Source organism: Tasmannia lanceolata, unplaced genomic scaffold (assembly GCF_043159265.1).
Source record: "Tasmannia lanceolata isolate RefF3 unplaced genomic scaffold, GAP_Taslan_0.1 ptg000054l, whole genome shotgun sequence".
NCBI classification, from domain to species: domain Eukaryota; kingdom Viridiplantae; phylum Streptophyta; class Magnoliopsida; order Canellales; family Winteraceae; genus Tasmannia; species Tasmannia lanceolata.
This window is the reverse complement of record NW_027518731.1, coordinates 2,041,578-2,064,876: the sequence shown is the minus strand read 5'-3', so window position 1 is coordinate 2,064,876 and position 23,299 is coordinate 2,041,578. Positions and strand designations below refer to the sequence as shown.

At 39.0% G+C, this 23,299-nt stretch overlaps 3 protein-coding genes across 4 annotated transcripts; 2 read left to right on the top strand and 1 right to left on the bottom strand.

The window, feature by feature from the left end:
- Window positions 1-3,787: 3,787 nt before the first annotated feature.
- On the top strand, window positions 3,788-9,914 carry LOC143864755 (cytochrome c oxidase copper chaperone 2-like). Its single transcript, XM_077375560.1, has 2 exons — window positions 3,788-3,953; window positions 9,339-9,914. Exon 2 carries the CDS (start codon window positions 9,351-9,353, stop codon window positions 9,588-9,590), a length of 240 nt encoding a protein of 79 aa, XP_077231675.1. The 5' UTR covers window positions 3,788-3,953; window positions 9,339-9,350; the 3' UTR covers window positions 9,591-9,914.
- Window positions 9,915-10,660: 746 nt separating this feature from the next.
- On the bottom strand, window positions 10,661-13,884 carry LOC143864726 (Pentatricopeptide repeat (PPR-like) superfamily protein). The gene is made up of 2 exons (XM_077375513.1): window positions 13,522-13,884; window positions 10,661-12,979 (listed from the first exon to the last, which is right to left on the bottom strand). The coding sequence occupies exons 1-2, from the start codon at window positions 13,826-13,828 to the stop codon at window positions 11,220-11,222; spliced, it is 2,067 nt and encodes a 688-aa protein (XP_077231628.1). The 5' UTR covers window positions 13,829-13,884; the 3' UTR covers window positions 10,661-11,219.
- A 2,225-nt stretch (window positions 13,885-16,109) lies between these two features.
- Window positions 16,110-22,286, top strand: LOC143864841 (Nuclear transport factor 2 (NTF2) family protein). 2 transcript variants are annotated; one of them, XM_077375699.1, is made up of 5 exons: window positions 16,111-16,531; window positions 18,886-19,000; window positions 19,093-19,174; window positions 20,983-21,034; window positions 22,136-22,286. In XM_077375699.1, the coding sequence occupies exons 1-5, from the start codon at window positions 16,193-16,195 to the stop codon at window positions 22,196-22,198; spliced, it is 651 nt and encodes a 216-aa protein (XP_077231814.1). In that variant the 5' UTR covers window positions 16,111-16,192; the 3' UTR covers window positions 22,199-22,286. The 2 variants fall into 2 exon arrangements, with proteins under 2 accessions (XP_077231813.1, XP_077231814.1); XM_077375698.1 differs by lacking the exon at window positions 22,136-22,286 and having other exon boundaries at window positions 16,110-16,531; window positions 20,156-21,027.
- The last annotated feature ends 1,013 nt before the right edge of the window (window positions 22,287-23,299 follow it).

Below are 23,299 nucleotides of genomic sequence, written 5' to 3'. Positions count from 1 at the left end.
GGTAAATGGGTGTTGATATCAAAACATAGGCTACTGATTTTATGAGCCACCACAAACGGTCCAAATATCAAGCCCATATGATGATTAACCATGAATTCCCTTTTCTTTTATCAACAAACCAATAAAATTTCTTAAAACAGAAATTTAACATGTTGAGGCAATTGTATAAAGATACAATAAGGAAATCCATCATTAAAGCCAAACAAGTATAATCTACTAGTTTGGGTGCTAATAACAATATTGAGTGCTAAGGTACTCAACCTTTTAATTTGCCAAACCAAATAAGAGATGGGTTTTTACACAAATTTAAAAGCAAGGTGTTTCCTAAACCCCATCCATGTGATCCATTTAGTTCCAAACATCAAAAGAGTTTTAACTAAATGATGAAAAAAAAAAAAACATCATATGAATTTCAACCAAGCATGTAAAATTCCAAAACTGTAATTGAAATAAATTATGGAACTTTTCATGTTTTAAAGAGCAAACATAAACGGATCAACAATCAACATCATAACATGAGGCTAAAAATCATTAAAATGTTCTATTTTCTTTTGAGAAATCTGAACATATCTTTTGACTTTGTTTGCACCAAAATTGGGTTTTTTTTTTTATAAAGCTATAGATCATAGATCAGTAACAAGTTTGACCCTTATAAGAGAAGTAGTAAATCTGAAATACTACGATTCTTAAGTTTGTTGGATATAATCCATATCTTAAGAAGCCAAAATACGATTCTTAAGACTGTTGGAAAATATTAGAATATGGATCTGATCTATGGTTTATTCGAACCCAAAAAATCTGCAACTTGAAATGGAAAACTCTTTCTGTTTGGAAATCAGAAATAAAAATAGAACTTATCAGTTTGGTTGAAAACCCTTTGGAAATCGGATTGAAAAGAATAAGGCTGAATCGTGCCACTGATCACTCTCCTTAAGAATCGTATCCGCCCCCTACCGGTGCAACCGGAATTTGCGAACCGACGCTCCAAGATAAAACAGCCGAAATTGGCCCCAGTCCACGTGCACTCGCTGACTGGTCCACCCAGAATCACCAACGGAACTGTGCTCAGAAAGAACGGAACGAAGGAGGAAGAAGAACATAAACAGAAAGTCTTGAGTGCAAAAACGTATGTTTAATTTTTTTTTGTTTCTAAAACAATCTGTCTCGTCCCTTTTTATAGACCTGAAAGTGTCTGTTGGGGAGAGCCACCATTAAGACACACCCTTAAAGGCCAGTAACGTTTTTTTCTCCCAACAGTCATTTTTGAGATCTTAAACGGTTCTTTGCAATTAAGGTGGTGTGTCTATATCAAAACCAAAGGGTAAAAATCAAAACGGTTTTTTGCAATAAAAATAACATTTAAACCCGGACCACGGGCCGGCCCGACAAGGCGAGGCGCGCGCGCGTGTGTGTTTTTTACACATGAGCTTGTGCTGTTCTAAAAGCCCAAGACCCAACAAATTCTAAAGCCTCTTGAAGGCTCAAGCCTTTCTCCAACTCTCCATCTTATATGGATGAGAAAGATTCTCTCAGGCTCCCATGTGGGACTATTTATTTTGCCTTGGTTTAGAGAGCACAATGTTCACACACACATCGATGTCTTGGGTTCAAATTCCCATTCAAGCAAAAGACTTTTGCCTTCTAAAAAGGAGATGGAAACTTAAATTTGAATCTTCCCTCTAAATTTTAAATACAAAGAAAAAGTATCTTTGACTTTTCAACTCTAATTTTGATTTAAAAATACTAACACTTGTATAGCTAATGTTTTGGATTTTATAAAACCAAATTGTAGAGAATGTTTGATTAGTAAAGAGCAATCTACATCGGCTCATAGACGGTTAGGTGATCAATACGTTTTGAACTAGGAACACCTTAACCATGTGTGTGCGATGTATGGGCCCAGTGTAAGCCCAATAAGGTAAGGAAGCTTATTTGAGGAACAAGATTCCATAATGGGCAGATTCTAGGATTCCCTGCTCTCTCATATGAGGTTGTTATTTCTCCCCATAGGAGTAAAGAGAGTAGAAGACCACACCTTCAGTAAGTTTTCATTTTGTAGACATTTTGAATCACAGCAAGATCGAGTATCGTCAATCATAAAAGCGTCGAATAGAGGTATTTGTGCCCGATCCTTTCTGGCGTTCAACTTGTTCAATTTCGCATGCTTATGGTTTGATTGTGCAAATCAAGTTCTACAAGGAAGACTATCTTTCAGCTCACGTGTAAGTGTGTAACTATGCTTATCCGAATATTAGGGATGAACAAGATACGATAATTTGTGACAGAATAATAAGTGTAATGTATAAAATGTCACCTATGAGTGTGACTGAAGTTAATTACAAAGAAAAAGAAACCTTTAGATTGAAAATCACACCAAAAAGCAGTTTAGAGTTGGCATTAAAGAAGACTATTCCTGTCTTTTCTTTCTAATCTGTACAAACAATAAGTAAAACAGTTCATAAGAGATCTTCCTAAATCCACATAATGTACTGAAAAACTATATAGAAGCACACATGGGACATACGAAATGATAAAATGTTATGCTTTTTCTAGTCTTTTCTACTTTGTGATGGAAGTGATGGTCACAGGAAGTTCCCAAAAAATCAAGTCTATACCCTTGGAGTGAGGGGCCAGGTCGGTGCCGACCACCTGTGTACAAACAATGCCTTTTTTTTTCTTTGCACTGCTGAGTTCTACTCTTGTAGGGTTGCAACTGGGGTCAATTTTTGGGAATTCGGGTTGAGCTTTTACCATGAAATCGGGTTGGGTTCGGTTGATTCCAATTCAGTTTTAGCAAAAGTTCAACCCGACCCGGCCCAAGTTGCACCCCTGACTCATTTGGATTGCATATTTTTGCAAAAGAAGTCTTCTACTCTGTCCTATTTGCAAAAAGTCTTTGAAATTTTGCAAATAGATTCATCCAGTTTGAGCGAATTTTGCAAATCAGGTCATACCATCAATTTGTGACATTTTTTTTACTCCTTGAGAAAAGGACCAAAATGCCCTTAAATGTAAAAAGACAAAGATTACCTTGTAAAAAGACCAAAATACTCGTGAAAGTAAAGATTAGTTTCGAATCAAGGGTGTGGGAATATCATTTCTACATATAATAGCATTTTTATGCATGGCTGTAAAAAAAAGAGCTCACCGCAACAAAAGAAAACAGGGCGTCTGAAAATTGTGGGCCCAGCATAAACATGGGCTTATGTGGAGATAATGGGACCTACGCCATCAAAGCATGAGGCAAAATGATAGGCCCCACCTGGTTCAATTGTTTGAATTAGGGGTGCAACTTGGGTCGGGCTCAACCCCAACCCGATTTGAGCTCGGGTTGGGTTGGGTTGGGTTAGGGTTGAGGCCTTTGGCAACCCGACCCGACCTCCATCCTCTAATTTTCTCAAGATTTTTCCGATTATGCTATTTTTTCTCGTATTTTTCTATTTGGCCCTAGATGAACCTGTACTCAACCTGAACCCAACCCAACTCAACCTGACCCGATTTGGAGGCGGGTTGGGTTAGGGTTGACCATCCCCAACCCGAGGCTCGGGTTGGGTTGGGTTAGGGTTGAGAGAATGCTATCTCGGGTTGGGTTAGGGTTGGCCTTAACCCGACCCGAGTTGCACCCCTAGTTTGAATTGAGTTGGTGGGACCCACCCTATCAAAACATATCACTTCACTTCACAGGTATATTAGTCATTTTACAGGGTAATTTTCATCTTTTCATATATAAGGACATTTTGGTCTTTTAGAGTAAAATATTCTATGATGGGCATTGTCCTCACAGATTGTCAAATTGAATGGGCAAATTGTCAAAATAGAAGACTGTTTCTGCAAATAAAGCAAAATAGACGACTTCTTTAGCAAAAACCCTTCATTTTTTTGAGCAAAATCTCCTCTTCGAAGGTTCTCTCGCCCTCTGCGTTGTCTCTATTCTCGGCGGAAATCGTATTAAGGTTTGTTTTGGGTTGATGTTATTTAGGGTTTTTTTTTTGTGTACAATTGCATGGGTTTATGTTTTTAGGGCTTTCTTTCTGCCCAAGAGAGGTTGATCTTATGATGTTCTCTTTGTTTTTAATTATCTTTTCTTCGGTTCGTTTCTTTCAGATGGAACTCGTTTTCTGATGCATGTAATCTCAGTGGCCTGTTCTTTGTTTTTCTGGTTTTAGTTTTTGGGATTTGATATGGATTTTAGCTAGTGTTTTGGGTTTTTTTTATATGGCTATTTATATGCTTTTTCATTTTTGTGTAGTGGATATTTGAAATATGGAATGCAAGTTTATTTTTTCTTCTTTTTCCATTTGTTAGAACTCTGATCCATGGCCTCATTTCATTAGGCATTGATATAATATGAGGAGATTGGAATTTTTTATTTTTTTTTAAATGACATATTTCATTAATATTCAGATGGAATTCGGGACAAGGAGTCCCAACCTGCATTACAAAATATTAAGATGAATTGGCACGGGCATGCCCGGGACCAATTCAAAAGTAACCAAAATAAGGTGCAGAAAAACACATACTTTTCCTATCCTCTATTCTATAGTATCTCTTTTTTACATCTTTCATAGCATTCTTTCAAAACTTTCGTCTGTAACTTTTTGACCTGCTCGTAATTCTAGATCCTCTAAACAAGTACCTCTTGAAACTACAGGTAAACTGAAATTTCTGAAAACTACCAAAACTTCAAACTTCTAAAACGAGCAGAATTGCAAACTGAAACTCTAAAACTGCAGGTCTGATCTAAACCTCCAATAAAATATAGCAAAGCTAGAGTATCCAGACAGGGGAGCTTAAGCGAAAGAACGAATCTTTCAAGCTATGGCTATTGAAGATCGAAAACTTCTGGATGACGACAAACAAATCACAAAGCTATTAAACAATGGGTATCTTGAATGATTATGGAGGGAACTTACCCTCTACGGTTCTACGACCCAAACTCTGAAACTTCAACAAAAGCCATCAGATTCAATCAAAACTTCGATACCCCCATCAGGCACTATACTGAGGGAAAAGTCAATACCCATCTTCTAACCTAGCTACTTAAACACCTTCTCCATTCTTCTTTTCCATTTCTTTTTCTCTTACCTTCTTCTCTTCCTTATCTGTTGCCTCCATTGCAAGAAACATGTCGTTAGTCGCCCCCAAGTCTTCATCATATTCAATTCCAAATGCGTCCCCCATCGATAACAAATCTTTGAATTCTTTCGAAAACGATCCCCGACCCTTTAGTCCTCTTGCCCCCCCCCCCCCCCCCCCCAGCATGCAGATCTTCAATCTGTCCTGAAAACCAAAAATCAATCTCTCAGTCATGAACTTTAAAGAAGTCCCATCTCATGCCCTTATTACGGGTGCGATTTGGGTCGGGTCGGGTCAGTTCGAGCTTTGGCTAAAAGATGATATAGAATCAATTCGAACCCGACCCAATTTTATGGTAAAAGGTCAACCAAAATTCCCAGCTATTGACGGAGTTGCACCCCTAACCCGTATTAGGTTAGTATGTTGAAAAACCTTTACTCATAAGGTCCTTACTTAGAGGGACCGCTCTTGCAGTCCTAAGTGGGGGCATGCCTAGGTATGGGACCAGTTAGGACCCAGCTCGGTATGGGACAGGTTTAAAGGGCCTAGCCTAACCTGTCCCATTAGCTCTAGGCTTTTGGCGTATTGTTTAGGTACCTAACATTTGATATTAGAGCAACCACCACGTCCTATGTTTGAGTCACAGAAGGGGCGCCCGAGTGAGAGTTATCACAGAGTGGGCTTGCTCGGAAGGGATGACATTGTGGGAAGGGATACCTGAAAAAAAGGCTAGAGTGAAAGCCGCCATAGAGTGGGCTGACGAGAACGAAAAACATGGAAGCGTGGTGGAATATTCCTGTCCTAAGTAGGAGCCTACCTAGGTATGAGACTAGGTGGGACTCAGCCCGGTTTGGGACAGGTTTAAAGGGCCTAGTCTAACACGTTCCATCAGCTCAGGAGCTTTTGGCGTATTGGTCAGGTACCTAACACTCACGCCCTTATTAGTATGTCGTGCTTGGAGTGCCCTATTTGTAAGGTGGTTGGGACGGGGATGGCAGGCATCGTTGACCAGGTGAGCCAAATAGTGGGGCAAGTTGGTCTCCAGTAGAATGAGCTTGTGTCGATACCAATCTTCGTTACAAAGTCCTCAAGAAAAGAAGAAAAAAGGAGTACATGACGAAGAATGGCAAGCGCTTAAGCAATACAAATGTTTTATTAACTCTATGATCGCCTTCGGTCCGTCAACAAAAAGTATGCAAGAAAGGGGTTCTCATTCTTATCGAAGGGAACAACCAGTTGATTGATCTTGATCCAATTCTTCTTGATACGATCTTCGATGTTGGAACCCTTGAAAGAGTGCTTAATAGCTCACTGATCGAGCGCTCTTGCGCCGAAGATGAACGGGGCTAAGTGATCTGCAGAAGCTGTGGGATGTAAAAATGCATCGGTAGGTCAGGCATCACAATCTGATTGGATGGATCGAATGAGATTGATTAATGGGCGTATTGAACAACCAGCGCAAGAGCAAGACCGGAAAGAGCACTTTTTCTACGAGCAACTTGCCGCAAGTCTCGGTTCCTATGTAAAGACCTATAGTGGTTTTTGGTTTTCACTTCAGTGTATTTATAGATACTATTAGTTATACTGGCATTATGTATGATACTTTTTGCCATCCCTTTTGTGTTCATGTGGGGAGAGATGTTGGAGCAGCATTCCAACTGAACTGTTACTACACATAGTGAAGACTATCCACTTTGGTGGATCTTACTCCGTTTCCATCATACTTGGTAAAAGTTTTATCAGAAACTGAAAAAGGAGTAGATTGCTTGAAGATATCACTCACAAAATTGCAACCAGTGTCTGTTGAATGAGTAATCTTGAACTTGTATAAGCTTTCGTGGATGACCACCATATCCCATAGGGTTCTTTTTTAATTTTAATAGTGACTTTCATTAAATTAATTTTAGCACTCAAATGTCTGCTCCCATGTGTGAAAGACAAAAGTGGCGACTCTCCAACCCATTCCCATATAATGACAGTGACGACTCCAATGGGGAATTCCTCAACTTGAACAGTCCACAAAAATCAGCATTTAGCTAAGGGCCTTTTTAGTTTTATTGGAAAAAAATCAGATTGTAGATTTCTGTTTTGCTAAGGTTTAGGATATCCTTGCATTAATTCTAATGTTTTCTGCGTGAAGCTCATCTGAATATCTTGCTTAGGATGTGAGTTCAGATTGCTAGGAGTTAAGCTCATGTTATCTCACTTGGTAATTTTTAACTCCTATAATTGCATTGGATATTACCATTCAAAAAAAAAATTGCATTGGCTATTCATCTTTGACTGTTCTTGTTTTGACATCTTTGATGGAGTGCATGTTCAACGTCTAAGATTTTAGACATTGAATGGGTAATCCTCTGCCAGACGGACTCCTAAAGTTAAACTTTGATGGTTCAAGCATGGGTAATCCGGGTCCGGCTGATATTGGAGGAGTGCTAAGAAATGATCAAGGGAATGTGGTATGGGCCTTTGCGGGTCTTATTAGGAAGGCAGATGCTACAGAGGCTGAGGTTTGTGCAGCTCACCAGGGTCTTAAACTTTTGGCCTCGCATGGTTTGGACTTTGGAGAATGTGGTAGTAGAAGGGGATTCCTTAAATTATAAAGTGGCTTAAAGGGGACCATAAGAATCCCTGGAGGCTCAATAGGTTTTTTATGAGATGTTCGATTGCATGAGGCTCTCATCATATGTGTTTAAGCATGTTCGTCGATCGGCAAATAAGGTAGCCGATAGCCTGGGTAGATTAGGGATGTCGAAAGAGGCTTTGGCTTTGTTTGACTCTCTTACCCCGTGACTTTAACATGTAGTTTCTTTGTATTTTCTGTTCTCTGTTTGTTTCCCCTTTTTGTGCTTTGACCATCTCGGTCCCTTCTTGCAATAAAATTGGCAATCTTTCAAAAAACAAAAGTCTTAAGATTTTCACTTTATGCTCTTGATGATCTCTTTACGCCTCTACATGCATGACATGTTTTCAAATGATGAGTTATAGACTTTCATGGTAGCTTCAATCGGATAATAGTTGGACCTTGGTTGTCCATCTTGATCAAGCTCTAATATGAATGATCTTGCTGTTTTACTTCTGTGTGAATGGGTTGTTAATCTGATTACCTCATCTTTACATAAGTGGTTCTACCCTAAAATGTTACCTAGCTATGGAGATTCTTTACTCTGCCTGATTAGATTGTAGCATGTGCATGCGATCTGTTTTGTTCATAAACATGTACAATTTTAATTAGGCTACTGATATTAGCACTACAATGTTTTGATAATTGAACTAACTCACATTGTCTTTTCTTTTTTAATTGGTTTCTGAGAGCGTTTTGGGAATTGTAATAACCTTTGAAATCTGGTTAACTAATAAAAGAAATGTTGAGTTAGTGTGCAATTTTTAAAACATGGTAGTGTGATTTGTAGAAAAAACCGAGAAATACCTTCTCAACAAAGATCAAACACGATATGCCACAAAACGTCAAGAAGTGATGCAAAGTAACACAATCAAGTGATGCAAAGAAACACAATCGCACAAGAAAGAACACAAGGTTTATGTGGTTCGGCAATGTGGTTACGTTCATGGGAGAAGAGCTTTCACTATTTTGGTTTAGGGTTACATACTTCTCTTCTTCTTGGTCAAGGAAATACAAAGAAAACCTCACTACTCCTAACCCTTACACTTGACTTATATATTGTGCACAGTCTGTCAGGTTCCTATATAATGCCAGAATACAAGACATCCGCACAACTCAAATATCAGTAGCCTTTGATTATATCCATGAAAATACCGTCATATGGATTTCTGTTGCAACAGGTGCTAGCTTTTGATTGTATGAGTTTTGTAATCTTCCATTTTACTTGTTGCCTGTATGAATTTTTTTCTAAAGGATTCATTTAGCCGACCCCAACTAGTTTGGGACAAAGGCTTTGTTGAGTTGAGTTGAGTTGAGTTTTCAGCTCGTTTTGCTGTTGTTCCAAGGTCATTTTAAACCTTTTTACCCCTTAAACATACAAGAGAGCTAAAAACACATGAAATGCCCACTACATCAAGAATTCCTGAAATATCCCTAGAGAACCAATTCCTGGTCATGAATCCCTTCCTCACTGAGCCTTTTCGCCGTTGGGTTCCTTTTACTTATCTAACCACTGTTCTTCCTTCAACACTCCTTGTTTTCTCTCAAAATGAAAAATGTTCAACATTATTGTTGTACATTGATTATCTTGCATTTAACCCTACCTTCTTAATGATTGCTGAATACACATTTCCTCCAGGAACTCGTTGTCATGAGTGTTTCAGAGGCTGCCCCCGTGATCCTTGTCTCGTCACGATCAAAGGAGATTAACAAAGAACAAACTGCAGCAGAATCCACGCCCGATCCAAAGCCTAAGAAGAAGATATGCTGTGCGTGCCCCGACACAAAGAGACTGAGAGATGAATGCATTGTAGAGCACGGCGAAGATGCTTGCACGAAGTGGATTGAAGCTCACCGTCAATGCCTTCGCTCCGAGGGATTCAAAATTTGAAGGCAGAGATATGTTCCAATCACAGTGAGGAAATTGAAACGGTATTGCATGGGAGAATTTTGGCAAAATGCTTAAATTTACAAGAAACTTTTTACTGAAGATTCAATTCATAGGATGAGAATTCATTTACCATTAAGTGTCTAAATACAAAGGGCAACATTTTTACTGTCATTCGGGATGTCATTATTTTTTTTCTTTTTTTGTCTTTATTGTCATGAACTTGTCATGGCTGATATAAAATGGTCAAATTTACTGAGAACAAAGAAATACTAGGTTGGTTTTAATAATAAATGAGCCCACTTTTGGGGGGATTTCAATATCTAATTTTCATTCTTTGTTCAGTAAAGAAAACTTAATTGTTTCTTTTCATTATTATTGAACTTCATTTTTATATCATTTTTTCTTGTTTGGTTGGGTATCTTAGCAGATTGCACATGTGATAGCAATGTTGCAACCCGTTTGGTTCTGAAATGTTCAAAACATGGACATGACATGATCATAGTCTCACAAATCCAGCAAGGTTTTGAGGCTCAACTCCATTGATCATTCGGTTGCATGCAATTTTAACACAGACACGGCGATTAGCTGGACCTTGATTTAAGATCTCTCTTTTGATTGACCTCCTTACCCTGAGGAGGTCAAATTCAGGTTGCAGTTCAGGTTCGCAAATGATAATAGGACAATAACATTTGGCAAATGATATCAGCAGTCATGTTTTGATATTTGCACTAACCCTTCTTGTCTTTTATTATTTAGAGAACTGTTAAAGGTTATTACAGTTCCCAAAAAGCACTCACAGGCCACTTAAAAAAGAAAAGACAAGCTGGGTTTGTGCAAGTATTATAACATGGTTGTGCTGATATCATTTCCCAAAAAATTTGTCAGTAATGAAGAAGAATCAAAAGATTCATAAAAATAGTCTTAAGAGAGAGATTCCCATATTTTCATGAGGTATACACAGACAAAATACTATCATCCTGTATCATAGGAGATAATATAAGTAATTGGAGGACGGTCATTTTAGAGAAAGTTGCAGCGGCTAAATTATCACCTTGGTATACCTGAAACAATGAACTTGGAAAGAGCCTTGGTATACCTAAAAATTACATCACTGCTGCAATTAAAAAAACTATCACCTTGGTATACCTAAAAATTACATCACTGCTGCAATTAGAAAAAGCTGAAACAAATCCCTGAAAGTCTGAAACAATGAACTTGAAAGAGCCTCAATGGAACTTGGAAGCTTGTCATTTTAACCTGGACAACATCATGGCCCACACACATTTTCAGTGTTTCAAATGCAGATTAAGGCCAAATCATGGCCAAAGAAAATTATATTCAACTCGGCACAGTGCAATCGAGTATTTGGGTGACGTGGCTGAGTACTCAGTTGATGTGTCCAAAACTCGGGAGAGTCAAACGAGTTCTTGATTGAAACTTGTAAGGCAAAATGCATATTCAGACAAGGCTGCAGCCAAGGTAAAAGGGAGTCGACTCAGGCGAGATGATGTGGGGGAATTTTGAAACTACGCCCATTTTAGCTTATCTGATCTGTAGTCCCAATTCTGTTCCAAAATCAGTTGGAGGTTCTCTTCACCAAATGCACACCTATACATCCACAAGTTTCAATTACACTATACTACTATCAAACAGAGTCGACCTCATATTGATAAACCTCTGCGCCTCATCAATGCGCCCTACATGAGTAAGAAGGTCGATGACGCAAGAGTAATGCTCTTTGGATGCCTTGATATTGTGTTTTCTGGTCATGGACTGAAATATTTCAAGAGCCTCATCGGCAAACCCAGCCCTGTAGCAAATAGATAAAACCACATCGAAAGTGAAATGGGTTGGATCAAAACCATCGGATTGCATCTGATTAAAGAGATCGAGGGCTTCTCTATACCGATTATTATGTCCATAACTTTCTATAATTGCAGTCCAAGTGATTGAGCCCTTGGAAGGGATTGAATTGAACACGAACTTCACTTTCTCAATTTCTCCACACCTCCCGTACAGATCAATAATCGCAGCAGAAACAAAAGGGATTAGTTCCATGTTCTTCTTTAAGATCTGCCCATGAACCTCCTTCCCAAACTTTAAAGCTGATAATTCGCCACAAGCACTTAATACCCTTGCCATGGCGACCGAGTCCGGCCTATGTTTCGAAAGTTGCATTGATCTAAACAATCTCAATGCATCATAGAAACACCCATTTTTCAAGTAGGAATCAATCATAGCAGTCCACGAGATAACATTCCTCCTCTCCATCCCCTCAAACAACTTGCAAGAATACTCTAAACTTCCACACTTTGAGTACATAATCATCAATGAAGTAACTAAGGAAACATTGGGTACAAACCCATTTTTCACTATATATCCATGGATCTCCTTTCCTTGTTTTAGAGCCTTTAGTTCGCCACAAACCGGAAGGGCGGTGGCCATCGAGACAACGTCTGGTTTCATACCTTCTTGTTGCATCCATACTATCGTTCTAAGAGCCTGCTCGAACCTCCTATTTGAAGCGTACCCCGACATTAGAGCGGTCCATGAAACCGTGTTTCGCTCCATGGACCCATAAAAGACCTGCCTTCCTGAACCCATATCTCCACACTTACAATACATATCAATCAACCCAGATTGGATGAAGAGCTGTTTGACATAATCCTTCTTTTTTATCACATACCCATGAACCTCCTGACCCAATTTTCGAGCCGAGAGCTCTCCAATCACTGGCAGAATTATCGTCAATATAACCGAATTAGCCTCTATTCCTTCCCTCCTCATCCACCTCAAATACTCCAATGCTTCTCTCCTCATCCTATTGTGCGAAAAACCCGCAATCATAGCTCCCCAAACAACAATATCTCTTTCAAGAATTTCATCAAACAGGTTCCTTGCAAGTCTAATTTTGCCACATTTGAAATACATATCAATCAAACTAGTCTGAATTATAACTGAAGAGCTGAAAATTCCATTCTTGATCAATAAGGCATGAGCTTTCATCCCTTGGGTAAGCGCAGGCGAGCCCGCAAAGCTCTTGATCAAAGAAGAGAAAGTGTAGACATTCATATCAATCCCCAATTCACGCATTCTCGAATATACGGATATTGTTTCATTATTTGTTCGACCCCCATGGATCACATTGCCTCTAAGCAATGCGTTCCATGGATAAACACTTTTGTTTGGGATTTCTGAAAAGACTTTCTTCGCTTCTTCGATCGCCCCACATGAAGTGTACATGTGGACGAGTTTCGTGCAGAGGTATTCATTCTTTTCGAGGCCATTTATACGTATATGGACATGGATTTGCTTCCCTTCAATCAGAGCTTTCCTTCGGGCGCAAGCCGAGAGAAGAGAAGAGAATGTTGTGGGGTTTGCTGGTATACCTGTTGGGACAAATTGGCATGGCAAATGATCAACTGGTGGAGACGCAAATAATCAAAGTAGAAACACAAAGCAAATAGAAAGAAGGTTAGAAATGAGAGGTAGGCAAGGCAAGCCGAAGCTTTCTCTTATAAACTTTAATTTCCTCACATATGCATACGGGTACCAGGAAATAAGTCAGACGATACAATGCCTACGCCAAGAACAAGGGCTGCACACAGAGTTCAAATCACTAGTATGCCTGTACTTAAAATAATGGGCATACTAACTGTTTGATGAAATTCCTGCAAAAGATATTGTTGTATGGGGAGCAATGATTATGGGTTTTTTACACATAGGATGCGGAGAGAAGCATTGCCTAAGCTTTCTCTTATAGACTTTCATTTCCCAACATAAGCAAGTGGAACAAGAGCTGCAGTCTGCACCCCGAGTTCAAGACCACCAGTATGCCCTTACTCAAAATGACACATTTTCACAACACAAGTATCTTTCGAATGGAAATTTCATTTCGCGAAAATATTTTAAAAGTATCCAAATAATATACCCTGCTTTTCCAAGTAGTCTAAGATGGTGAGGGCCTCTTTGAGCTTTCCTAGCCTTGCGAATCTGTGAAGGTCTTCATAGATTGAATGTGGGTTTTTGGTATGGAGGGGCAAGGAGGAGGGGAATGCGTCTTTCTCTAGAAATCTTTTTCTTTTGATTTTGGGTGTGGTTTTTTGGATTTGAGTAGAAGAGGATTTTTTTGCTTTGAAGAGATTGGCTGTTGGATGGTGAATTTGAAGAGGGGAAGATGGTTTTGAGTGGGCTTTGGAGGGAATGAAGGTGGGGTTTGAGAGAAGAATATCTCTCATTTTCAAAGCTGAATTTTGAAAGAAATTTCAGATTGTGAGAACTGTCTATAACGGTCTCCCTCAAAAAGTGTTTATAAGATAAGGAGTGCCATTATCAAAACAAGGACTGCATATATCACTTGCTATTTGATAAGGCTTTCAATTCTAGAAGCGCAGCGCGCCCCACATTTTACTGGTAGTGCGGGCTACAATTTCAGTGTCGTTGAGAGACACCAAAACTTTGGTAGTCCTTCGATCTCATCCTTAGTTTAATTTCTCGTTTCTTACAAATGGTACACGTGTAAGGGATTTACACTGTAACAAGTACCCGTGTGGATTGAGCTAGAATCTTAGCCCATGGGGCCTATCCGCCTCTAGGGTTGGGAAGTGATATATTCGCCCCTTTTTTTACTTGGGGCAGCTCCCTCTATTGTATTTATTACTACTCTTTTACACCGGAGTTTACACTGGAGGGGCTGTCCCAAGTAAGAAATAGGGACGAATATATTTGCCATCTTTACTTGATGGAGGGTGCAATTTTTCTAGTATTTTTTATTTTTATTTTTATTTTTCAATGCTAGCTCATTTTGAATGAAGAGGTTTTTTTTTTCCATAATTAATAGATTTCCTTGTTTTTTTAAGAAAACTCAGCGAAAAAGACCCTAGAATTTTGTTTTCCAAGTGTTGGGGTCAAAATAGGGCTCCAACTGCATGCTGACATGTTCCAACAGAGGCCCTGAAAACCCCCGGACAAAAGTCGCCACATGGCATGGCGAAACGAGTCCTCGGCAAATATATGAGTCCTCGGCAGCATGGCGCCGAGAAGCCACACTCCACCATACCGCCTAATAAGCCGCTTTCTCTTAACCCAGAGGACAGTGAGACGTGTCATTGCCATGTAGCGCCTGGGCCAATCATGCCATTAAAAAGTAACGCCTGGGTAGCCCCGTGGCATTAGTATTGGCGCAAATCCCAGCAATTGCCCTAATGGCATGCCACCATCCCATCATCTCATGAGTTACGGAACCTCCATCTATAAAAGGAACCTTCACTCCGCTCCAAGGATAATGCCACCATTTAGGTACATAAGTAGACTCCCCGAACGATTCTGCCCATTGCTTAGTGAACGATTCTGCCCAATGCTTAGTCTCATCTGATGTGTCGTCTAACTTAGGCATTAGAGGATTTCAGTAGAGTTTCGACTCTGGGCTTTCATAACCGATTCTTTTGATTGCAGACCACCTGATTGACTGCCTCACTGCCTCAGCTAGACTAAAAGGGACCCATCTGAGCACAAGGTCAAATTCGAGCAGAAACACCAAGGTAGACCTGGCAAAAAGCCCGACTGCGGGTCCACCCGGCCCGGCAAAATTGGGCCGGGCCGGGTGGACCCGCGGGTGCCCATAGAGAATTACAAAAGTTTTATTTTGGCCTTATTCCCGTAATTGTCATATTTTTTTAATTTTCTCTCTCGTTTTTTTAGTAATTGTCATATTTTTAATACATTACTTTGGTACTTTTTTTGGTAATCTTTCGGTTCCTTGGTAATTTTTTATTTAAAACTTAGTAACTTTATGATTATTATAAATTGCTGTTGTTTTATTGCTACCAACTTTGGGCAATTTGTACTTCTGTCAGATCTTTGCAGCAAAGGATGTTAACAACCCGAAAAGTAGACTAGGGGAAGGTGGCTAGCGAATCCCTATTTATAAAAAAAAAATCTTAAAAAATAATATCTCAGAAATCCGGGCAACCTGGGGTCGGCCCGGCCCGTACGGTCCGGGTCCGGGTCCAAGCATAGTGACCCGTAAAATTTTCCGGGTCATTTTGACCAGGCCCGTTTGACCCGGACCGTACTGGCCGGGTCAAAACCGGCCCGGCCCGCTCGTTTGCCAGGTCTACACCAAGGAAATGTTTTATCCATAAGGCTCGATTTGGATTGCAAGAAAAACATTTTTAAGGGAAAATTTTTTCTTAGATTTTTTTTTTTTCATTCTCCGATTTAGATGGAAATGATAAGATTATGTTTAATTTAGAGGAACATTATCATAAATTCGTAAGTAAAATTGAATAGGTTCCTTGCATAAAAAAAGGGAATTGCTAGCGTCCCTTGCAGAAGGCATTTCGCGGCTGGTCTGTCACAGATTAGACCAGCCACCTCGTGAATGGAGACAAAAGCTGTCGTCTCCATTCACGAGGTGGCTGGTCTGACAGGCTATAAACCAGCTGCGAAATGCCTTTTGCGATGGATCCTAGCAAATCCCCATAGAAAAATAATAAATTTTAGAAATATCTTTTCATTCCAAAATTTTCCAGAAAACACGAGCCACACATGTACCGTTGTTGTATAGGAACGCCAGAGAAAAAATAAAAATAAAATCAACCATGCAAGGAGCTTCTTCTTCTTCTTCTTCTTTACTACACTCTCCCTTCCTTTATTCCTCCAAATCTCCACTTATTTTACCACTCACAAAACCCTCATTTTCTAGGGTTTTCCCTTCGAAAACCCTAAACTCTCCCAGAGCCCTCAAAACCATAGCTAGGGTTTCGACGAACCAGACGGCGGAACCATCCTCGCCTCCTTCCATTGATTCCGCTTCGGATGTGGTGAGGGAATTCTACGGTCGGATCAACGGCCACGATCTCTCCTCCGTCGAAGATCTCATCGCCGAGAACTGCGTCTACGAGGATCTCATCTTCTCTCAACCCTTCGTCGGACGAAAGGCATGTGAAAGAAATTCTCCTGAGCTCAACCATGTTTTGTTGATATTTGCACTAACTCATCTTGTCTTTTATCTTTTGATATTTCCCAAAAAGCTCTCATTAGCCAATTAAAAAAGAAAAGACAAGGTGGGTTTGTGCAATTATTAAAGCATAGTTGTGCTGATATGATTTACCTTTCTCTACATGGACCTTTTGATATTTGTACTAACTCATCTTGTCTTTTATCAATCGTATCATTTTTTCTCTCTCCGACTCAAAATTTCCCTTCGGTACAGTCCATTTTACATTTGACCAAACCGTAGCATGATCCAAACTGTCCATTTGATGGGCTACAACATAAATTTAAATTTCGTAGCTGGTCTATAGCCTGTCAGACCAGCTATAGACCAGCTATAAATTTAAATTTCTTTAGAACTTTTTTTACCATCATATTTAAATTTCATTATATTGTACTTTCTTTATAGAATTAATTATTGTAAATATCTTTAGAACCTTTTATGTGGTTGTATAGATTTTGAGTCTCAATTGAACCTGATTGTTGCATCCACTCGATAGCGCAAGTCACTAGGTGTTTGATGTTGATGTGAATCCATTGGGTCTGCAGCAGAGGCTGTTAAACAATTATGGGTCATTGTTTTACTCCTGTGATGGACACCACATGTCACTAGGCATTCAATGTTGTTTAAACCATTATAGATGATTGTCTTGCATATGGGATGGCTATTCATTAGGTGTTCGATGTTGTTAAACCTTACAGATGATTGTCTTTCTTACGTGATGGCTTTTATGTATGTATTTATGCTTATTCTAGCATTTCCCGAAGTTTCTTTCTAAATTTCCGTCTTTTGCACATGTTTCCATACATTGTCGTGCTTTTACATGATTTCTATCGAAATTTCCAACCGAAAACGGCACGTTTCTGTTTCCGTGGTGAACGCAACAATTATCGAAATTGAAACCTGAAACCTTTATCATACGTTGGGCCTGGCATTATTGCTGATATGGCCTGAGACTTGGCTCAAGCCCAACCCAAGTTGAATGGCTTGTATATCCAGCCTGAATCCAATATAGATTGGGGTATGCACAGGCTATCAATGTCCTTCTGACATATCTTGCAGTCGTAGTTCATACTTCATACACACGGTTTTCCACTATTGTTGTGTCCATCACTTAGTGTCCATTGATGTAAATTCTGCACTGTGTAAGTTGAACATGTGAATTGACATGCTAGACATTTAAGTGCCTTTTTAACTTGTATTGGAAGTAAGTATCCCACGATAAATGAAAGAAGTCAAACTTAAAAATATAATGTACTGAAGAACTTTATGAGTTTTCTTAGATGTGTTTGTAGTACTTTTCTATTTTCTATTTTAATTAATTTTTAGTGTCGTTATTTTAATTTTTTTAAGCATTGTTATAAACATGTTCTCCTTTGTTGGGTTTTCGAAGTCCATGTCTGACAAGCTAATGACAGTTGATATGGTGACAGTTGTAGGTATCAGTGTCTATGAAACTATGGTGACCATGAAGAATTCCATCTTAAAAGTTAACAGATAAGTTCTTTAAAATAAAATGCATTAAAGGATGATTTTGTCCTAGAAATGCAATGCTTAGAATGTCAGCGTATTGCTACGGATTGATGTTTAAAACCTGCCCTGGACCTAATGAGGGTCACTCCTGGTTTTACTTTGCTTTGGCCAATTCGATTCAAGACTTAATTGAATTTCATCTTTTTACTTTAACAATTAATCAGAAACACTACAATAAATTTGAAAGTTTATTAGAGGGCTAAAACAATAAGAAGAAAATATGAATGACTAGTTGCTGTTGTATCAAAATTATGTTTCTGTAATAAATGTAGTGTATTTCATACATAATTAGCAGTAATGCATACTTATGATCTGGAACTCCGGATATGTGAGCATAACAGTGCTTAGTGAGTAATAGCACCATTTCTATTGTACTTCCTTTTTTTTATTGACCTCCCATAAATAAATATAAGCACGTTAAGACAAAATGGAACAAAATCAACCAAAATATTTGGAAGAGAAAAGGATATTGGGCCACGGTGATCTCGTAGTTCTTGATCTGTGAAGATGCACTTTTTCAGAACAGGTCCAAGTCAAATAGCAATAATTCAAAGCTCTTCTTTTTACATTACACTATTTCGGAAACCTAAAGACTCAATCGTATGGATATGTAAAATACAGGATTTCCAATCCTAGCAGAAAAAGGAGAGAAATGGAAACTCAATTTAAAGTGATTAACACAAATAAAATCCTTATATTGCATCTTTATATTATAGTCTTTTTCTTAGCAAGCTCCAGTTTAAAATAACTTCAGTTACAATGCAGGCAATTCTTGAGTTTTTCAAGAAGTTCACAGATTATATCAGCATAGACCTCCAATTTGTTATTGATAACATATCTAATGAAGATTCCTCATCCATTGGGGTTACATGGCACTTGGGTATGTAAAATAATTAATTATTTTACTGTCATAGCAACATTGATGGTTGTTTTGGGGTCGGAGAGCAGAACTAAAGATGTTCATATTAACAGAGTGGCAGGGAAGGCCCTTTCCATTTAGCAAAGGATGCAGCTTTTATCATTTGGAGCTGGTTAATGGGAGAAGGCAAATAATGTAAGTTTTTTTTTTGTACATCATAATTGAACTTCTGACTTTTCACAAAAAAATGCTTTAATTATTTATTACGTTTTTTAGAACAAAAGATAGCCCTTGCAAATGATAAAATGCTCAGCATTGACCCCATATCCCTTTCATGATAGGTTCACTTTAATGCCCTGTTCATTTCAGATTATGACAACCGATGGTCAGCCTTAAACCTATTATTGGACTCAAATTTAAATGTAATTTTGAGTCCAATAAGGGCCCGTTTGGATACCTCGGGATTTTGTATTCGGATTTGGAATTGAGTTTTCAGTGCAAAATGAATAGATCTGCAAGCTCATGTTGAGGGAGACAGAGAGGGAAGGGGGTAATTCCTGCTGTAGGGGAGAGGTTGAGGAGCCAAGAGGGTGAAGAAAACTGCCAGATCTGTTGATTTCCAATTTCTTATTTCCACAGCATATTTGGAAATATGATTTTTTTCACTGTCAGTCACTGAATTGGAAATTCAAGGATTTGATCGGGATCCAAATGTCAATGCAAAAAGGGCTGCAAATGTGAGAATTCCAAATCAAAATCTTCTCGGCATCCAAACGGGCCCTAATAGGTTTTGGGCTTACAATCGGTTGTCATAATCTGAAACGAACAGGGCCTAAGTCGTTTGTTATCCTTGGAAGATAGCAACTTAACGGTCATTTGGTAGAAAATGCAATGCGACTTTCTTTTGCTTCCCACAAGAAGAAAACCTGGGATTTGAGAGGAGGGGGGGGGGGGGGGGGGCGCGGAAGGTTCCAAGTGTCTCATGTCTCATGGTCTTCCAATAAAAGAAAAACATACACACAACTAAGTAAAATAATCCAAGATATCGGTGGCATGGCCAGTTCGTATCAATGGTCTAGATCATTAACGTGCGGGCGGGCGGGCCCCACCAACAAACATGGCATAATTACTAGTTATCGTAACAATATAACAATCTTCTACTAGTTATCATTTCAGGTTCGAATTCGAGAGGGCCGGGAGCGGACGGAATCCACTCTGGAATGGAGAGTCTAGATTGAGCCGAAGTGGGCCAAAATCGAGTATGGCCGTCCAAATTGGCCTAGGAAGTGAAATTTCTCGGACGAATTTGTCTTCTTAATTCCAACAATAATGAAAAGAGAGGGGGGATACAAGGAGCATATACAATTGCTATCCATCCCCCAATGTTTTATAAAGAGCGATCGACAATAGAGAAGAAATGGCGAAAGTAGTGAAGAGGAGGGCCACACGACTAGCAAAACGAACGGCCCAGATTAAATGAGGGAAAGTGAAGTAAGTAGTGAAAGCACACAAGGAGATAAGGATGGAGAGAAAGGCGAGATTGATCAGTATGGGGTGCTCTGTAGCTTCATGTTGTTCCAAGTGTCTCATGGTCTTCCAATTCAACATATTAATAATTATCTAATGACCTATCTTATATTTATTGAATGATTGACTAAAAATTTTATAATATTTTTTATGCTTCTAATCTTTTTTTGTTTTGAGAGATCCCACTTTTAATATCCTCACTAATATTTCATATTTTATATGCTATAAAAGGGTGTTGGTTCCATTATGCAGTTGTTGAATTGCTGTCTTTAGTTTTAGACCATCGGTTTTTTTTGGAGGTGTCTTCTTGATATCTATTGATTTTTGCTTGACAAAACGTAAATATAGTTTCTTATTTTATGAAAAAATGGGACCTCTGTTGCTTTAGCTAATTAGCAGTATTTGCTTTGTTTTTTCTTTTTATTATTATTAGTAGATGGTTTTATAAAACAACTAATTCTAACTTTTGAATATAGTTATGGGCGCGACAGCGTGGAACCCGCTTTTAAGCCAGGGGAGAGTGCTCTGGTATGTGTTTTATTACTTCTTTTTTTTTTGAAACATGCACACAAAAATCACAAGAAAAATAACATAGCAGCCTTCACGCCCCCTCACCACCGACACTCCGTATCTAGAATTCAGACTCTGATTTGGCGCACAACTCCACCTTAACAAAGTTTTGGTTTGTGTTTTGTCTCACTGATCTTGACCAAAGAGTCGACTCACAAGCTGTGTAGGAACTCCTCCCCCACCCCCCCAGCAGAATTCAGAAACTAGTCTGTGTAAAATCCTGGGCTGGTGTGAAGGTGCCTATTTCTTTATATTTTTTTCCCACTGCAACACTGATCTTCGGGCAATAGCGAACCTCATCATGGCTCGTTGCGAGTTGTCTGCTATTCAGTTCATCTTATGAAAGGATGTAAAAAGATTCTCCTCATGAAATAGAATCTTTGATCCTTTGACTTCAAAAATTAAGATGATCAAAATGCCCTTGATGTTTTTTATTTGGTAGATCAAATACCCAAGATGTTAACAGTGATCAGACAATACTCATAAATTTCATCGTTTTAGTTCTCTACAGGAGAACAATTTGGGGACCCCCTGGCTCCAGGTTGGTGTGATCCATGTGCCAGGGGTTGAACTTGTTCTGCTAATTGAGTGTTTCAATTGCTCACCCATAATATTTTTGGATTTTGAGAACCGATTGTGAGTCCAAAACTGAGTATTGGACTCACATTTAATGTAAATGTGAGTCCAAAACTGATACTCAGTTTTGGGACTCACAATTGGTTCTCAAAATTCAAAACAAACAGGGCCATAGTCATTTTTTATTACTCCCAGAATGCCACTGGCTCATTAAAGATGAAATTACATCACACCTCCAGTTACCCACATAGAATTATCCACTATTCTATCTCCCCCTCCCTTCCTCTGTGCAGTTCTCTTGCTTTCTGTCAATCTCATGAAATAATTCCTTAGGCCCTTTCCCATAATATTTTAAGATGATAGAAAACCCATTTTCACAACATTGAATCATGAATCCCTTAGTAATGAAATGCTTTAATTTTTAAGCTTAAGAATTCACATCAACTCTTTTTTAGCTGAACACTTCTCTGCTTGAACATACAGGTTATAATAAGAGGAGTGACATGGCTACTGCAACGGTTTCCACAGCTTGTGGATCATTTATGATACAATCCTCCTTCTTTGCAAGTATATATGAAGCTGTAAATCCACTAAGGCCACGTTTGGATACCAACAAGATTTAGATTTGGATTTAGTTGATCAGCAACAACAGTGCAAAAAATTCTGATTTTCAAGTCTGTTCTACGAGACATTATTTGGAAATCAATACTGTGGCAGCAGCGAGACATCCCTCCTCCCTCTCTCTCTTTCTTAAAACATGATCATGAAGATGGTTGATGTGTTTTGTATCCAAAACTCAAATCCAAATCAAAATACAAATGCATGAGGTATCCAAACCGGCCCTTAATTCAGATATGTTCTGTGTTTCTCCGAGTTTTGATTTGGGAGATTTTATAGGGCCACACACCCTATAAAATCTGGACTGTACAAATGAACGATTTGGATGATCCTATGAAATGGGCCATCCAATACTTTTGGAAAAATGCCAGGCTAAACGGCCACACCGTATAATTTCTCAGAAAAATAAGACCAAAAAGCCTTTCTGGGAGTGTCTTCTCAATATAGAGGCTGCCAAGGCATCACAATAAATGACTATCTTCCGCTTCTCTTAATAGGGATTTTATATGGTGTGGGCCTTACCGTACTGTACTTTAAAAAAAATACTGGACTATACTGCTGCACACCATATAAAATCTCAGTATTTTAATACACAAATTATATGTAAAATTTATTTTTAGGAAAATTCTTTTGTTCAAATTAACATGTGTACATCTCTCTCTCTCTCTCTCTCTCTCTCTCTCTCTCTCTCTCTCTCTCGGTGTGTGTGATGCACCACTACACACTTATGGGTGCCACTTGGGTCGGGCTCAACCCGATTTTGGCTTGGGTTGGGTTGGGCTAGGGTTGGGAATAGCCAACCCAATTTAATTTCGGGTTGAGGCCTTGGTAACCTGACCCAACCCTGAACCCACGTCTGTCCTCTGATCTTATCGTGTTTTTTTCTTCTTAGGAATATGTTTTTTTCTTGTATTTTTCTGTCTGCCCATGGTGGGCCTGAACCCAACCCGGCTCAACCTGACCCGATTTCTAAAAAACAAGTTAGATGAGTTAGGCTAGGGTTGAGAAATTTAGAGGCAGGTTGGGCTA

Excerpts from the sequence above, each read along its gene's own strand:
- LOC143864755 (XM_077375560.1), top strand. The coding sequence starts at position 9,351 with ATGAGTGTTTCAGAGGCTGCCCCCGTGATCCTTGTCTCGTCACGATCA.
- LOC143864726 (XM_077375513.1), bottom strand. The coding sequence starts at position 13,828 with ATGAGAGATATTCTTCTCTCAAACCCCACCTTCATTCCCTCCAAAGCC. Across the intron at positions 12,980-13,521 it reads AGACTACTTGGAAAAGCAGG|GTATACCAGCAAACCCCACA; the intron begins GTATATTATTTG and ends TTGTCCCAACAG.
- LOC143864841 (XM_077375698.1), top strand. The coding sequence starts at position 16,193 with ATGCAAGGAGCTTCTTCTTCTTCTTCTTCTTTACTACACTCTCCCTTC. Across the intron at positions 19,001-19,092 it reads TGGGGTTACATGGCACTTGG|AGTGGCAGGGAAGGCCCTTT; the intron begins GTATGTAAAATA and ends TCATATTAACAG. Across the intron at positions 19,175-20,155 it reads AATGGGAGAAGGCAAATAAT|GTTCGAATTCGAGAGGGCCG; the intron begins GTAAGTTTTTTT and ends TTATCATTTCAG.